This window comes from Nerophis lumbriciformis, linkage group LG27 (genome assembly GCF_033978685.3).
Source record: "Nerophis lumbriciformis linkage group LG27, RoL_Nlum_v2.1, whole genome shotgun sequence".
Classification (NCBI taxonomy): domain Eukaryota; kingdom Metazoa; phylum Chordata; class Actinopteri; order Syngnathiformes; family Syngnathidae; genus Nerophis; species Nerophis lumbriciformis.
The window spans coordinates 30235269-30252498 of NC_084574.2; the positions used below are offsets into that span (position 1 = coordinate 30235269).

The 17230-nt window shown below is 41.3% G+C and overlaps 2 protein-coding genes across 3 annotated transcripts; one reads left to right on the forward strand and one right to left on the reverse strand.

Annotated features, from left to right (window-relative positions):
• Positions 1-3650: 3650 nt before the first annotated feature.
• Positions 3651-7426, forward strand: junba (JunB proto-oncogene, AP-1 transcription factor subunit a). Of its 2 annotated transcripts, XM_061988178.2 has the most exons (2): positions 3651-3758; positions 3961-7426. In XM_061988178.2, the coding sequence occupies exon 2, from the start codon at positions 3999-4001 to the stop codon at positions 4926-4928; it is 930 nt and encodes a 309-aa protein (XP_061844162.2). In that variant the 5' UTR covers positions 3651-3758; positions 3961-3998; the 3' UTR covers positions 4929-7426. The 2 variants fall into 2 exon arrangements, with proteins under 2 accessions (XP_061844162.2, XP_061844161.2); XM_061988177.2 differs by having other exon boundaries at positions 3657-7426.
• A 1961-nt stretch (positions 7427-9387) lies between these two features.
• Positions 9388-17049, reverse strand: prdx2 (peroxiredoxin 2). Its single transcript, XM_061988179.1, has 6 exons — positions 16930-17049; positions 15229-15349; positions 14527-14680; positions 12314-12436; positions 10112-10242; positions 9388-9704 (listed from the first exon to the last, which is right to left on the reverse strand). Exons 2-6 carry the CDS (start codon positions 15329-15331, stop codon positions 9622-9624), a joined length of 594 nt encoding a protein of 197 aa, XP_061844163.1. The 5' UTR covers positions 15332-15349; positions 16930-17049; the 3' UTR covers positions 9388-9621.
• Between the last annotated feature and the right edge of the window lie 181 nt (positions 17050-17230).

Here is a 17230-nt window from a genome sequence, read left to right on the forward strand (position 1 = left end):
TTTCATGCTCTTTTTTTTTTTCTTATCGTTTTCTGTTTTTATCTGCCACACGTAAAAAGCGGTCAGTGAAAAAAATAACACATTTGTTAAAATGTGTTTTTCTGGTGGAAAAAAGGTTGGGGAATTCTGCTGCAGATGGCGTCACAGCAAGGTGGCTTATACAGCCTGCCAATGGAAAGAAGGCATAGTACAGTTAATTATCTACCAATTAGTCAAAAACATATTGATATTATGCGGAAATGACTGCCAGATTAGTTTTCAGGAGCAAAAAATACATACGGAGAAGTTAATTATCTAAGCACGATGGGTCCTTTAGTTTTACTCCTTTTATCCTTAACCGAATGCACTGAACTAGAGATGTCCGATAATGGCTTTTTGCCGATATCCGATATTGTCCAACTCTTTAATTACCGATACCGATATCAACCGATACCGATATCAACCGATATATACAGTCGTGGAATTAACACATTATTATGCCTAATTTGGACAACCAGGTATGGTGAAGATAAGGTACTTTAAAAAAAAAAAATAAATAATAATAATATAAATAAATTAAAAACATTTTCTTGAATAAAAAATAAAGTAAAACAATATAAAAACAGTTACATAGAAACTAGTAATTATTGAAAATTAGTCAAATTAACTGTTAAAGTTTAGTACTATTAGTGGACCAGCAGAATAATGTGTGCTTACGGACTGTATCCCTTGCAGACTGTATTGATCTATATCATACTTGCCAACCTTGAGTGGGCGTGGTTGGGGTGGGACGGGGGCGTGGCTAAAAGGGGAGGAGTATATTTACAGCTAGAATTCACCAAGTCAAGTATTTCTTATATATATATATATATGAAATACTTGACTTGACTTGAATTCTAGCTATATATATATATATATATATAAAATAAATACTTGAATTTCAGTGTTCACTTATTTACACATATACACACACATAACACTCATCTACTCATTGTTGAGTTAAGGGTTGAATTGTCCATCCTTGTTCTATTCTCTGTCACTATTTTTCTAACCATGCTGAACAGTCTCTGATGATGCATTGCTGTGTGGCACGCACAAAAGTGCTTTCATAAAATGCACTAGATGGCAGTATTGTCCTGTTTAAGAGTGTCACAATATTGCTGTTTACGGCAGACGAACTGCTTTACGGTATACAAAAACGTGACTGCTGTTATTGTGTGTTGTTGCCGCGCTGGGAGGACGTTAATGAAACTGCCTAACAGTAAACCCACATAAGAAACCAAGAACTCGCCCTCCATCATTCTACAGTTATAACGTGATTGGGGCAGGTACGCTGAGGACCTGAGTCCGCCTGAATTTCGGGAGATTTTCGGGAGAAAATTTGTCCCGAGAGGTTTTCGGGAGAGGCGCTGAATTTCGGGAGTCTCCCGGAAAATCCGGGAGGGTTGGCAACTATGATCTATATTGATATATACCGTATTTTCCGCACTATAAGGCGCACCGGATTATTAGCCGCACCTTCTATGAATTACATATTTCATAATTTTGTCCACCAATAAGCCGCCCCGGACTATAAGCCGCGCCTACGCTGCGCTAAAGTGAATGTCAAAAAAACGCTGCGCTAAAGTGAATGTCAAAAAAACAGTCAGATAGTTCAGTCAAACTTTAATAATATATTGAAAACCAGCGTTCTAACAACTCTGTCCCAAAATGTACGCAAATGTGCAATCACAAACATAGTAAAATTCAAAATGGTGTAGAGCAATAAATAGCAACATAATGTTGCTCGAACGTTAATGTCACAACACACAAAATAAACATAGCGCTCACCTTCTGAAGTTATTCTTCATTCGTAAATCCTTCGAATTCTTCGTCTTCGGTGTCCGAATTGAAAAGTTGCGCAAGCGTGGGATCCAAAAATGGCCGGCTCCGCCTCGTCGAAGTCATCGGATTCAGTGTCGCTGTTGTTGTGCAGCAGTTCTGTGAATCCTGCCTTCCGGAAAGCTCGGACCACAGTTGTGACCGAAACTATCTGCCCAGGCATTTACGATCCACTGGCAGATGTTGGCGTATGTCGACCGGCGCTATCTGCCCGTCTTAGTGAAGGTGTGTTCGCCTTCGGAGCTGTGTGAAAAAAGCCACCCGGCCTCTTCGCGTAAACTTCCCTTAACCACTCGCTCATCTTTTCTTCATCCATCCATCCCTTCGAGTTAGCTTTTATGATGACGCCGGCTGGAAAGGTCTCTTTTGGCAAGGTCTTCCTTTTGAATATCACCATGGGTGGAAGTTAGCATGGCAAGCTAGAACCACAGTGAAGGATGACTTCTCATTCCCTGTGGTGCGAATATTCACCGTACGTGCTCCCGTTCCACAGTGCGGTTCACAGGAATATCAGTTGCTGTGAAATACGGTAGTAATCCGTGTGCGGATGGAGAGATTGCGTCTTTTTATGAACCGGATCCTTGTCGCGTAGTAGGAGCCATTTTGTGGTCTTTACAGATGTAAACAGGAAATGAAACGTACGGTGATATCCGCGCGTTTTTTCTTCTTCTTCCGGGGGCGGGTGAAGCGCTTCCTGTTCTATGGGGGCGGGTGCTTTCCTTGGCGGTTGCTTGCGTAGAAGAAGAAGCGCTTCCTGTTCTACCGGGAAAAAAGATGGCGGCTGTTTACCGAAGTTGCGAGACCGAAACTTTATGAAAATGAATCGTAATAAAGCGCACCGGGTTATAAGGCGCACTGTCAGCTTTTGAGAAAAATTGTGGTTTTTAGGTGCGCCTTATAGTGCGGAAAATACGGTAATGTAGGAACCAGAATATTAATAACAGAAAGAAACAACCCTTTTGTGTGAATGAGTGTAAATGGGGGAGGGAGGTTTTTTGGGTTGGTGCACAAATTGTAAGTGTGTCATACCGATAATAAAAAAAAAACGATACCGATAATTTCCGATATTACATATTACAAGGCTGTGACCTACGACCACAACGCCAACAAGATATCGAGTGGTCCCGTGCCTCAAGCTGACGTTCCCATACAGAGAATAACCAACAAATTCAAAGCAAACATACAAATTAGCTCCAAAATGAGCATTTATCGGCATCTCTACACTGAACATATAGTCAGTTGTCACCATGGCTTCCATTGTGCTTCCTTCATGTATCTTTGAAGCCGTCTCGCCCACAGTTATTTACACACCCTCACCTCAATCTCCCCTGCCTGAGGCGAAGGGAGGCCAGCCTCCCATATCCCAGCAGGCTGGAGGCGCGCCAGAAGGGGATTGGCTTCCCGCTTGTGTCAGGGAGGAACCAGCGGGACAGGATATCCAAATAAGGGCTATCCCGTATCACTTTGGACCCATGACTCAGCAGAAGGCTGTATTGATACATAGGACTAAGGAGAGCAATTGATAGATATAAAAATCTACAAACCTGTTAAAATATAGTTTTTCAATTGACCTTTTTTTTTTAAATTATTCCCCTCCGGGCAAAAAAAAAAAAAGGGCTCGTCGTGTTTACAGCGGTGGTTCCTGGCAACGTGCGTCATTACACGTTTTGACATCCTGGAGGCGGAGCTACACGGACCCCGGCGACCAATCAGCGCCTCGGATCATGTGGTGCTCGTCCGAGCGTATAAAAAGAGAGAAAGCGCCGGGCAGCTTTTTATTAGCCAGGACAAAAAAAGGCACGATCGGACAGATTTAAGACATTAAAAGCTCAGCGACACGCGAGTGGAATGAAAACACCCGAGTTAGTTACCGGACTCCGCTTTGATTCCAACTAAAGGTACAAATCGACGACTTGGTATAGTAGAGTTCCACTATTTTGGAAGTTTTGCTGTTTTCATTTCTCATAACACAGCGGGACTTGCTGTGAAAAGTCGGGACACCTTCACGAACTAATTGTCTGATTTGAAAAGCAAATATGTCCACACTAACGGAACAGCCTTTTTATGACGACTCCTTTCTCTCTGCTTATGGCCATCCAGGAGCAGCGCTGCCAGACTACAAGTTGCTCAAGCAGAACATGAACTTGAACTTCTCCGATCCTTACCGGAGCTCCAACTTCAAGTCTCAGCAGCACCTGCGCGCCGACGCCGAGTTCTATTGCGCGGCGGCGGCGGCGGCGGCAGCGGCGGACTCGTCCGGCTCTCTCAAGCTCGCTTCCCCGGACTTGGAGCGACTCATCATCCAGAACAGCAACGGGCTCATCACCACCACGCCGACGCCCAGCCAGTACGTGTACAACCGGGGCATCACCGAGGAGCAGGAGGGCTTCGCCGACGGCTTCGTGAAGGCGCTGGACGACCTGCACAAGATGAACCAGATGGCACCGCCGAACGTGTCCATCGGAACCGGGGGCGTCGCCTGCGCGGCCCCCGGCTCCGTGTTCGGGGCGTCCATGCAGCCGGAACCGCTGGAGTACACCAACTTAAGCAGCTGCTCGACCAACCCCGGCTTGTCGTCGGCGGTCAGCTACCCGTCCACTACCATCAGCTACCTGCCGCACCACCCGGTGTACCAGCACCACCAGCACCACCACCACCACCACCACCAGCAGCAGCTCCCGGCGGGCTCGGCGCACCCCTTCCACGCCGGGCTCCACGCCCCGCGCTTCGGCGGCCTGAAAGAGGAGCCCCAGACGGTGCCGGACATGCACAGCAGCGACAACAGCTCCCCGCCCATGTCCCCCATCGACCTGGAGAACCAGGAGCGCATCAAGGCGGAGCGCAAGCGGCTCAGGAACCGCCTGGCGGCGTCCAAGTGTCGGCGGCGCAAGCTGGAGCGCATCGCGCGCCTGGAGGACCGAGTGAAAATACTGAAAACGGACAACGCCGGCCTGTCCAACACGGCAGTGCTGCTGCGGGAGCAGGTGGCGCAGCTGAAACAGAAAGTGATGACGCATGTGAGCAGCGGCTGTCACCTCATGTTGTCTCCCAAAGTCAAGTCTTACTGAGGACGCGAACACTGGACTGGAACTGCACTGACGGCACAAAGAACTGGGATTGTTTGTGGCTGAAGTACGAAAAAAAAAAAAAACATTTTGGGAATTTTTGGAACTGGACTTGAACTGTTTACATTTTGTACATTGTCTTGTAACTTATTTCGGTTTGTCAGGTTGAGCCTGGCATTTTTTTTTTTATTTGTACAGTATATATATATATATATTTAAGTAAAAGAAAAGTCATAAATAAGAAATGTGATTTCTTTTCACACTGCCTGGGTTTGTCACTTTATCATCTTCCCTGTCAGCAGTTTAAAGTTTCTTGACATTCAAAACAGCAGATAGCATTCTTTCCTATTGACGTACGAGCACTCCTTATAAGGTGCGCTTCTCACAAACGTCACAACGCCTAATAGATTTCCGGGAACTCCCTCCTACAATGCTGGTCAGAGGCCGCACCACCGTGCGTGTGCGTGTGTGTGGGGGTTCTTGTATTTCTACCCTTCTTGAGACATCAACAAGGAAAAGTACCTTCCATATGAGGACCGGTGAACGAGTTAGAACCCAAAATCATGGTCCCAATACAGAAAACCATTGCATCTAATAGAGAGCCAAATACTAAAGTCCGTGAACATTGCTCCAAAGTCAGGATTTTTGTTGTTGTTGATTTAACGTGCATGTGGTTAGAGCAGTGGTTCTTAACCTGGGTTCGGTGGAGCCTCCGCCGCGTAGGTCAAGACACACCCGACTCATCGTGTAAATAAAAACTTCTCCCTATCGGCGTATTATGGATACGGCAAGGGCAGAAGTCACACTGATTTGCAGGTGTGTAATTTGTTGTGAGTACATGCACTGTGTTGGTTTTGTTCTTTGAACAAGGTGTTCATGCACGGTTCATTTTGTGCACCAGTAAAAAAATAAAAAAACAATAAACTTTGTCTAGAATTTGAAAAAAAATATAAAAATGTATTTTTAACTGAAGAAGGGTTCGGTGAATGCGCATATAAAACAGGTGGGGTTGGGTACCTCCAACAAGGTTAAGAACCACTGGGTTAGAGTGTCCGCCCTGAGATCGGTAGGTCGTGAGTTCAAACCTCGGCCGAGTCGTACCAAAGACTATAAAAATGGGACCCATTGCCTTTTCTGCTTGGCACTCAGCATTAAGGGTTGAAATTGGGGGTTACATCACAAAAAATGATTCCCGAGCGCGGCCACTGCTGCTGCTCACTGCTCCCCTCACCTCCCAGGGGGTGATCAAGGGTGATGGGTCAAATGCAGAGAATAATTTTGCCACACTTAGTGTGTGTGTGACAATCATTGGTACTTTAACTTTAATACAAAAGTAAACATTGACAGGCGCAAAGGCAGCAATATATGATAAAACAAGACGGCAACTAAAGAAAAACTTCCCTATTCATCCCTGAAAAAAACCCGCCGGGTGAACAACTGATTTTACGACTTCCAGCGCTGACGTAAGACAACCCGCTTCCCATATGTGACCATAGGATGAACAAATACACTACGGTACTAAGACTATAGTGGCCATTAACAGTTAGCTTCTACAGCTGGGTTGCCCAAAGTGCAGCACCGGGGCCATCTGTGGTCTGTAACTCGTTTGTCATCGGCCTTAAGCGCATTACAAAAAAAAACAATAGATTTCACCCTATTAGTGGTGGAATCTATCAAAGTTATGGTGGTCCCAAAAAGGATTTCTCAAATTGATTGTGTGTCGATTTTAAAAGTGCTCCCCCTCTGGCCAACATATGTAATAACAAGTGTTTGTAAGATATTGAAATGCACCCCCTTTGGTCAAAATTAATATAAATAAATAAATATGTACAATAGAGACATACTCTAACAACTTGAAGTAAATATCCATCCATCAATTTTCTACCGCTTATTCCCTTCGGGGTTGCGGTGGGTGCTGGAGCCTATCTCAGCTACAATCGGGCGGAAGGCGGGGTACACCCTGGACAAGTCGCCACCTCATCGCAGATGAAGATTAAAAACCAATTACAAACAAAAACTTCTACAAAAAAATATTAAATAAAAGCTTACCGTTTTTATATTTGCATAGTATGTATGTATTATTAATGTTGTAAATACAAATCTTCGTATATCTAGAAAGGGTGGTCCTAAAGAGGTAGGAATTTTTCGGAGGTCTTAAGAAGGTCACAAATACAAGAATGTGTGTGTGTGTGTGTGTGTGTGTATGTGTGTCAATGAGCGCTGGGAATTCCCCAATTCTCCCAAACGGTAAACATAAAAGTTCCAGAGAAACAAGCTGATTGTTGTCAACAGAAGCTGGGTTAGGAATTTACTGAAATAAGTGTGACATGACGTGAATTAACAAGTGGGTGTCAAAGTGCCAAAAAAACACTTGTTTGAGACCATCTGATAGTCAAAGTGTCGGAACAAGTTAAGACCAGCATAGATAATAAGTTATGTATTTATAATAAAAATAAAAAACACTTGCAAAGCATATTGTTAGTATCATTTTCCTCAAAATTGTATCCATCCATCCATTTTCTACCGCTTATCCCTTTCGGGGTGGCGGGGGGGTGCTGGAGCCTATTTCAGCTGCATTCGGGCAGAACACCATGGACAAGTCGCCACCTCATCGCAGGGCCAACACAGATAGACAGACAACATTCACACTCACATTCACACACTAGAGTCAATTTAGTGTTGCCAATCAACATATCATTTTATGAATTCTTAAGCTGTATTTTCAGAATATATCATGATTATATTATGCTCAGTGGCCTTGTGGTCAAGTCATACTAAAGACTATAAAAATGGGACCCATTACCTCCCATCAAGGTATTGGAATTGGGGGTTAATTCACCAAAATGATTTCCGAGCACGGCCACCGCTGCTGCTCACTGCTCCCCTCACCTCCCAAGGGGTGGAACAATGGGATGGGTCAAATGCAGAGGGTAAGTTTGCCACACCTAGTGTGTGTGTGACTATCAGTGGTACTTTAACACTTTAGGACCACACTTTAGGGCAGGGATGGACAAACTATGGCCCGCTGGTCTTTTGAATCTGACCCACAAAATTGGGCAAAGATCCGTTTTGAGAATTGCCACAACAAAACTGACACTAGATTTTGACGCACCGGCAAAAAAAGGATGATCAACAACAATGTGCCCACTGAAAGAATGTGTTTACCCTGTAATACCATTTTTTCGTTTCTTTGAGGTCCTGATAGGATATTGTTGAAAATGGATGTTTGGGAAGTCTACTCTTAGTTCCAACAGATATATGCTTTGAAATGCATCTGTCAAATTTCAAAAGACAATGTAGGCCCTGAACCCCAAAAAAAGTTTGCCCACCTCTGCTTTAGGGTCAACTTAAGCCTGATTTATATTGTATTGACATTCTAAGAAATACTCAGCAATCTGTCTTTCATTAGTATGCTGCCTTTCCAAGTGTAAACCTATAATGCCAAACCGGATTAAATAAACTTGACGGTCTTCAGACATGCTAATTGTGCAAACAGGTGATGTACTTCAAAGTAACTTTGCGAGAAAGAAATGAAATGTTTGGCAGGAAAGTTGATAAAAGTTGTTGTTTGGACTCAGAAAAATGTTAAACAAGTGGCACCATCTAGTGGTGATCAAACGGTATGACATTAAAAGCACCACAAAGTGCTTTAGATTGGAATGGGACATTTGATGAATTTAGTCTTTTCTGAATTATAAATGCTGAATGGATACTTATGTTAAACATTGCCAAAGGTCAAATCATAAAGTTCATGTATTTTGACGTGAGCTCGCAGTTTTGGATGCCTTTGTTCACAGGCTACGACGTGACCTCGGAGCGAGGTGGACACACTTATTTACATAAAGTCAAGCTCTTAGCCAGACAGGGAGTAGCTACCCCCTCTCGGTATTAGGCTTTAAGGGGAAAAAAAGTAAAAAAAAAAAAAGTATGATAAGGTATTATTTTCATATAATCGTAGCATGCGCATAAGACCGCCGTGCAACATGCAGTGACATAAATACTACTAAAAGCAGCTTTTAAAAAACTGAAGAGTCTGGATTAATCGGACAGTGTGCAGGTGTACCTATCGCTGTGACCGGGTGAATCTGCTAAATAGGATTATTTTCGACCAGGTCTGTAAAAATTTAGCTGAGATTGGCTCCAGCACCCCCCGCAACAACAAAAAAGGACAAGGGTAGAAAATGGATGTCTGTAAGGAAAAAAATAGCGGTGATAACTTTTTTTTTTACAAAGATACATTTTCGTAAGATAAATGATACTTTTGGTGTGGTTTTATTTGCACTCTGGGAACAATTCCAGAAACGAACATCTTGCAGACAGACTAAAAAAACAGGCTTTTGTAGTGACCGGAACCAAATTTAAACCAAAGCATGTACAATACATTATCTCGACCACAAGGAAGTGTTTAATGTAGATTAACATCATCATAGGTCCTCTTTAATGAAGACAAAAAGGAGCACACTTCACCTTCCTTACTGCTTTAATGAATGATATTAGAAGCAGCCAGGAATATTAATACTTTTCTGGAAAATGAATAAATGAATGTTTCAGTGCTTGAGACTTGTCCCCCCAGTTGTGTACTGGATGTACAAATACAACAAAAAGTATTTAACTGGGGATGGACAACAGACAATATGGAAAGCGGTGTACAACTACTCCACAGAAGCGCCTTCCGTGTGAGGGCAAGTGCACATTTTTACTGCTTGGAGAAGAAATTTTTACTCTTTTCAACGTCAGGAATGATGGTGTCGCTGCCTGGTTTCCAGCCTGCAGGGCACACTGTGAAAGAGAACAAAGTACCCGTTCACGTATCAGTTATTGACAGAGCAGTATAGACATGTACAAAGTACAAATGTCAACTGCCCTGTGGGATTATCTGATCATTCAATGTGTGTTTAAAGTAAAATCAACTTGCCAGCTCAAGGATGGTTTTAAGTAATTTTCAGTACATTTCATATCCTACAGTGCAAATTATCTAACCTATCCACAATAGTTAAGGTTTGAATGACGAAAAAATGTAGTAAAAGACCAGGAGCTACATATGACAAGCTTCCAAGTGACCAATGATAAATAAAACCTCCTGAATATACAAATACTATTTTGTAAAGCTCATCTGGATTTTTAGTGGAATGTATTATCTTTCTGCTGTTATTCAGGTATTTATCTTAAAAATCTATTTGGCTCACCTTCACCATGTTTGTCTGTGTGCTGGAAGGCCTGGACCAGACGCAGGGTTTCATCCACGGAGCGACCCACAGGCAAGTCATTGATGGTGATCTGCCTTAGAATGCCTTTGCCGTCAATCACGAACAGACCCCTGAGGGGAGAAAAGCAAGATTTTTTTGTCCCCAAAAATAAAGCTTCTTATGTTTGCCATTTTGTGGAAGACACAACGGTACTATTGGCAGCACATTAATGCGATATTGCGACATACCTGTCTGTTATATTTCTGTTTGTATCGCAATTTTACGTCTGGGCTAATGTAACTGCAGAAACTATGCTACTTTGAGGGAACATTTTAACGTCACTTTAAAAGGGGAACTGCACTTTTTTCCCCACCCTATCATTCACAATCCCTATGTAAGACATCATTTTTTTGAAGCATTCTAACTTGTAATATACGGCAAGTACAAGGTTGGTTAACCGCCAACAATACTCCATTTACATGTCGTGACCGGAAAATTAACTAAGTATTAGCGATGTAATATGCACTAACGCTGACAGACTATTTTTAGGGGCACCGTGATAACAGAGAGCTAACTAGCTTATGCTGCTATACTGACATACTGAGCTGCTGCATCGCCTCCAAGTTGGTAAAAGTTAATTCTAGAGTATAAATCACACCTCTCACTTGTATAGTAGAAGGTTCTGGCCGTAAACCGTAAAAGTGGTTAGCTTTGACATCTAACCTAGACCCGGGGATGGCGAGAAAGACGAAAGAAAACACTCGTTTGTGCCCACTTTATATAGATACTTTATTTTTTATCTCCAGGTGAATTATAATTAATTAATTATTGAAACAGGAAGATATGAACATCCCACTGAGAGCAGACATTGTACAGTGAGTGTTTTATTGTTCGTAGTTTGTATATCTTGTTCAGCAATTAACAATACTGCTGCTTGATTGTTTCACTAAAGCTGCATCATTTTAGCACACAGCTTCTAAAACTTGTTGCTCATCCTCTTTATAGCAAAGCTAAAAAATCTAAGTTTCTGGATCAGAATTTGTCCCAAAGTAATCTTTGTTGTCTCTCACCAAGTATGTTGTGAGTAGTGTTGTTGAAATATTACATATTAATATGCCAGTTACTACATTACATATATACTTACAGCCTGTATATAAAACAAAGGTTTTGGGGTGTTTTAGAGCACACAGCCTGTATATAAAACGATGAAGGTTTTTGGGTGTTTTTAGAGCACTTTATAGGTAGAATGGAACAATTCCCATTAGCTCCACTTAGAGCTGACTTTTGCCAGCGTTGAGAATGCATATAAAAAACATGTGTTCTTGTCTTACATTAGGTTTGTGAATGATAGAAGAAAGTTCCCTTTAAAATAATTTCACAACTAAAGCATGGATGTCAAGGTTGCACAGAGACCCCCAATGGAAGCTAAAGCAACAAACCCAAAGTGCAATTTGTTTCAAAAAGAAAGAACTGGAACTCCTTGTTTTGGATTTATAAACGAATGGTGGGCTAATCTGCTAAACAATGAGTTGTTGCTAGCGACTTGAACATGTCTATTATTTCCTATCACTTGAAGGCACAGCATGAAAGACAGTACAAAAACAGTGTTAAAATGTGACAAAGTACCAAGGTTAACTCAAAACCACAAAGAGATAAAAAGAAAAACACCAAACGAGCCTATCTGAGTCCTTTTCCAAGGACACTGTCTATGACAAGCAGTCTGAGAAATTGTCAAAAACAGCTGTTAATAAAAATACTGTCATTTGTAATTGATTGTATTGTAATTTTTATACATATAAAATATACGCTTTACAAATATGAGAAAATATATGCAAAATTGTCATTAATTGTATGCATATATGTACCGTATATGATTTTAGGAAAAATATATATTATAGGTCATATTTGTCCATATCGCATGGATTCACGCAACATTGTAAAAAACAAGGAAATCCCAAGAGGGCTGGGCTATTACGGCAAAAATCAACACTAATAATTGTACATCGATTTCTGTTAATGCAAAAACCTCCCACACTCAACTACTCTAATTTTTGGTCGATGTCATCCTTATGGTAACCAAAGTGTGTCCAAACAACTGCTGCAAAATTTTGGAGTTTTTCTTCATGACTTCTGCATAACAGAAAAAAACACATGGTGTCGTCAAAGAGCATACAGCTTTGGCATCTGCTTGTGTTCTGATACCTGTATGAGACACCGTCATCCTCCTTCAGCACGCCGTAGTCTCTGGAGATGCTCTTTGTCAGGTCTGCCACCAGGGGGATTTTCATCTTACCCAGACCTCCCTGTTTCCGAGGCGTATTGATCCTTTAATTTAAAAAAAAATACAATACAGAAAAATGGCTTATACCGATTGGAACATTTTCACTTTGACTTCAAAAAATGAAACAATGTGATAAACACATTGTCAGAAGGTTGTGATAAGACATTCGATTACAGAATGTGTTTCAAATAAACTACATCAATTGCAAGTAGTATGTGCGATCTGGCCTAAATTCTAAATCAAGATATTTACTGCAGTATTCTGTGATAATGTTATAGGCTACTATCCATCCATCCATTTTCTACCGCTTATTCCCTTTGGGGTCGCGGGGGGCGCTGGAGCCTATCTACTTTTGGTATATAAATGATAAATCCCTTTCAAAACGTGTTACAAAGGCACCTAATTTCGCTGCTGACATATGTAGAAACATATTGCGCTATTTTCAGTTGTATTATTCTCTTAAAAATAATATATGTGTTGATTTACTGTAAATATCTGCTTAATTTCTGATCTAACTACACTTCTGTTAAAATAGAACTCGCACTCATTCTGTTTGGATACTTTACATTAGTTTTGGGCGATACTACATTTTTGGGTATCGAGCCAATACCAAGTACTGGTAGTTACAGTGGCAGTATTGGTCATACCAATGTTCATACTTAAAATTTTCAGGATAATATTTTTGATCACAAGTGTAATCCAACCAAAACACAGAATGGCGGTGTAACGATATCGATATTTAAATGATATCCCCTATCCTGTTTAATACAAACAAAGTGCATCATCAAGTTAAGAGTGCAAATACCTGCAGAATAACAAAATCTACTATTGGCTTTTATTTCCTCAGTTTGTAAACCACAAAAGTGACAAAAAAAACAGTAAAGATAATTTAAAAAATATACACTTCGTTTTGTTACGGTCAATATTTGTATCAATCTACCCACAAGCTCTAGCTTAACAGTTAGTTATGCTTTTTTAAGCATATTTAGTTATTTCTTGTCCTAGTAATAATGGCAACAAATAAACTGTTTACAAGTATCATTGAGGGGAGGATTAGTGATTTAGAAGCTGCACTGTCGAGGGACATCAGCCGCTAGCTAACGTGCAAGGACCGCTACATTGCGTTGAGGACGCGGTTGTTCGCACGAGGCGGTCAGATTTGCGAGACACATCTAAAATGGGTCATAACATGCATTATTACTATAGGACGATAGCATTAAAACCTTTATCGTCTCCAAATTTTACATTTTTTATAATGTACATTGTCTATATTTTGCAACCCTATTTGCGAGTCACAAATCTTCTAGAAATTGGACTTTGACAGACTGTTAGCCTATCAGAGCTGACCGCTTATCTTGCGCAAGCAGAAGGGACAGAAGATAACCAAGTCAACGAGGTGGGTGCTTCTTCATCGTAGCCACACACACACACACACACACACACACACACACACACACACACACACACACACACACACACACACACACACACACACACACACACACACACACACACACACACACACACACACACACACACACACGCTTATTTATGAGTTAAGTTGTCTATTAGGTTGTTGAAGCATCTAAATATATATAAATAGGTTTCACTTATGCATCTCAAAGCAAATGTGAGTTCTCGGACCAGCCAAAATAAGGCAAAATATTAATGGTTGACAAAAAATGTTTGCTATCAGACAACACCATAAAGATGTTATAAAACTTTCTCACAGAGATCATGACATAAAAACAAGCATCGCTGTTTTCAACAAGCAGTGCATGCTGTTGTGGGCACCTCCCCCATCTTAAAGTGCTTACAGGCAGCTCGGTCTAGATTGTAACAAAGCAGAATGTGTTCATTTGTAGTATAAAACGTATGTGTTGTGCTTTTCAACCTTTTTTTTTTACAATTAAAAATAAATGTATTTTGGTTTATTATGCAAATTAGGCTATGGCATCATTATATCAGTGCTCCCCCCAACCCATCACAGCCACAAATAGATCGCAGTCCTGCAGAAAACAGTGAAATAATTATACCAAACCGTTTTATCAAGTGTTTTTCCAAGACATTTTGCATCCTACAGTGGAATAAAACCGCAAACTATTGTATTCAGCAAATATCACAGGGCTCTTACCAGGCCAAGTGACTGAAGTGAGAGTCGACGGAGCAGCCGATCACCTCGCAGTCGATTTTTCGGAACTCCTCAGCTCTGTCGCTAAATGCCACGATCTCAGTGGGGCAGACAAAAGTGAAGTCCAGAGGGTAGAAAAAGAAGATCACATACTTCCCTACAAAGAAAAATTACACAGTAAAGCAGTGTTGGCGTAAACGCATTTTCTGTGTCTTTTAACACATTGAAAACAAAAAGGACCCGCAATTCCGGAAGCCCACGTGTCCCCTAGACCAGTGGTCCCCAACCTTTATGTAACTGTGGACCGGTCAACGCTTGAAAATTTGTCCCACGGACCGGTATGGGGTGGTATTTTTATTTTATTTTATAAAACTATATATTTTATACTTTACTCATCTCAACATATGAAACATAACTTACTTCACCAATTATTATTTATTTGTTTATTAATTAATTTATTTTAATTATTACTTATGGAGTATATTGTGAATAATTTGAGAACAGGAAGTGAACAAAAGTTTTAGCAACTGCTATGTAAAGGAAAAGGGGTAGGATTAAATACGCTCTACTTCTTCCTACTCCTTTTTGAACATGTTGAATAGAGGAACTAGAAATTGTGATGCATCATGTTGTATGCATGCATGTTCGAAAAACTCAAACGCAACAATATGTAAACATAGTAAAAACTGGTGTGTACATTGTTACCTTTGTAGTCAGACAGCTGGATGTCCTTAAACTGTCCATTCACTACAGCTGTTGCTTTAAAACCTGGGGCAGGCTTGCCGATCTGAGCATTTCCAGCTGACATTATGGTGGTGGTAGATGACTGCAAGAGACAGACACTCAATGAGGCCATTTTCCTCCATTACCCCCACTACCTCACAATAACTCCTGCTTTCTGAGGCCTTTTAAATACTGCTTTGCAGCTGTTTGACAATCAATGCACTGCTTCAATTAGCTAAACCACGATGGAGTCACATGCAAGTCATGTTCAGCCTGTAGGGAACAAAAGCCTATTAAGGAACTTACATAACTCGATTAAAAAAAAAACACACACATAGAAGAGTGGTCTTAAAAAGAAAAATACTTGCATACTAAGGATTAATAATCTGCTGTTGTTGCATTTAGGCTATGTCTACACTAAGCTGGATAACCCCTTAAACGAATAATTATTTAGCCTAAGCCCCGTTTCAGCCACACTAAACCAGCGTTTAAGGTTCCCTTCCTCGGACAAATTTTTACACGGGTAAGTGCGCCATGTTTCTCATTCTTCTATATGTACAGACGCTTGTGGAAATCACGCATGAATACCTTAAGAGAAAGCGATTGCAGCTATTTGGGATACAACACTTCTCAGACGGCAAGAGAACTTTCGAATGTCAAGGTCAGTTGTGATTCTACTTACCGAAAACCTTTGTCCATTTGTCAAAGGAGAGTCAACGAAAATGTGGGCTCCCGTGGATGTGATAAAAAAAGGTAGCGTGTGCTTTGTATTACCTGGCCGACGAGGGAAGACTACAGAAAACGGCGAATGCATTTGGACCGGCAAAGCAGACTGTATCAGTTATTGTCCGCCATGTATGTCGCGGACTCAACGTCTAGGTCCAGAGTATATAAAGCCACCAAAAACGAATGGACAATGAAGGTGAAGGCAAAAGAGTGAGGAGTGTCCTCGCCAGATACATAGATCCCTAGATTGATTGTTGTCAAATTGTTTACTTTCGTGTCCAATAAAGATTTGATTAATTTATGATGCTCAGGTGTGATTCAGTACAATAGGGCCCGACAGCACACTGGATTCCAGTTAATTGAAATACCATTGTTCAGATAAATTCAATTTAAGAACTTGCACACAAAGCAACACTGGAGGTGATTATGACATGGGCATTTTCTGCGCATGCGTATTAGGTCGCATTGCGCCGGCTGTAGGAGGGAGGGGGTGGGGGGTGGTCTTAAACGACCATTCTGTGTGTGTGTGGACAAGGATAAGGTTAGGTGGGATTTACCCTGGATAACCTTAGCCGGCTTAGTCGCAAACAAAAAGGGTGCACACATTTTCATTTTAGTGGCGAAAGGTGCTAAATATTCAACCTAAGGTCTGGTTTTAACATGTTTTATAGTTGTTGTTGAAGCTGGGTAGTAAACAATTAGAATACATTAGCAGCAGCTGCGGCACCACAAAGAAAGCGTCTTGTCAATAAGCAGCGCAAAGACAAAGAAAGAAGCAAAGAGATAGCATTAGCATTAGCACTGCCTACTTTAGCTTCGTGTTAGCTTATTTAACATCGCTCAACCACATTTCACTTTTTCTTCGTTCCAAATCACACGTTCATAACAAAACCGTCCGAAAACAGTGACACAATCATAATTTGCGATAGAAAAGTGAATCAAATGTTTCGTTCTCACCTGTCTGTAAAACCGGAGAGAAGTTGACAGAAAGACGCAAAGCTGCACCGCGGTGTGAATTTGTGAAATGTTTGCTCAGGAGACTCACTGCGGCTGCGCGAAAACAGAAGTAGGCGGGGCAGCTGGGCGAAAGGAGGAAGTACAGTATTACTTCAAATTAAGAGTTACTCACGCTGCCTATTTTCGCTTAATTGTTATGTATTATTCAATACATGTTCAATGTGTGTGTTAATTACAGTTAATTATGTTTTACACGTTTACGTTGTACTTCAGTGAGTATGGAATGTGTCGAAACTAGCCT

Coding starts and splice junctions, on each gene's coding strand:
- junba (XM_061988177.2), top strand. CDS start 3,897: ATGTCCACACTAACGGAACAGCCTTTTTATGACGACTCCTTTCTCTCT.
- prdx2 (XM_061988179.1), bottom strand. CDS start 15,331: ATGTCAGCTGGAAATGCTCAGATCGGCAAGCCTGCCCCAGGTTTTAAA. Junction 14,681..15,228: donor CCAGCTGTCTGACTACAAAG/GTAACAATGTAC, acceptor TTTTCTTTGTAG/GGAAGTATGTGATCTTCTTT. Junction 10,243..12,313: donor GATGACGGTGTCTCATACAG/GTATCAGAACAC, acceptor TTCTCCCCTCAG/GGGTCTGTTCGTGATTGACG.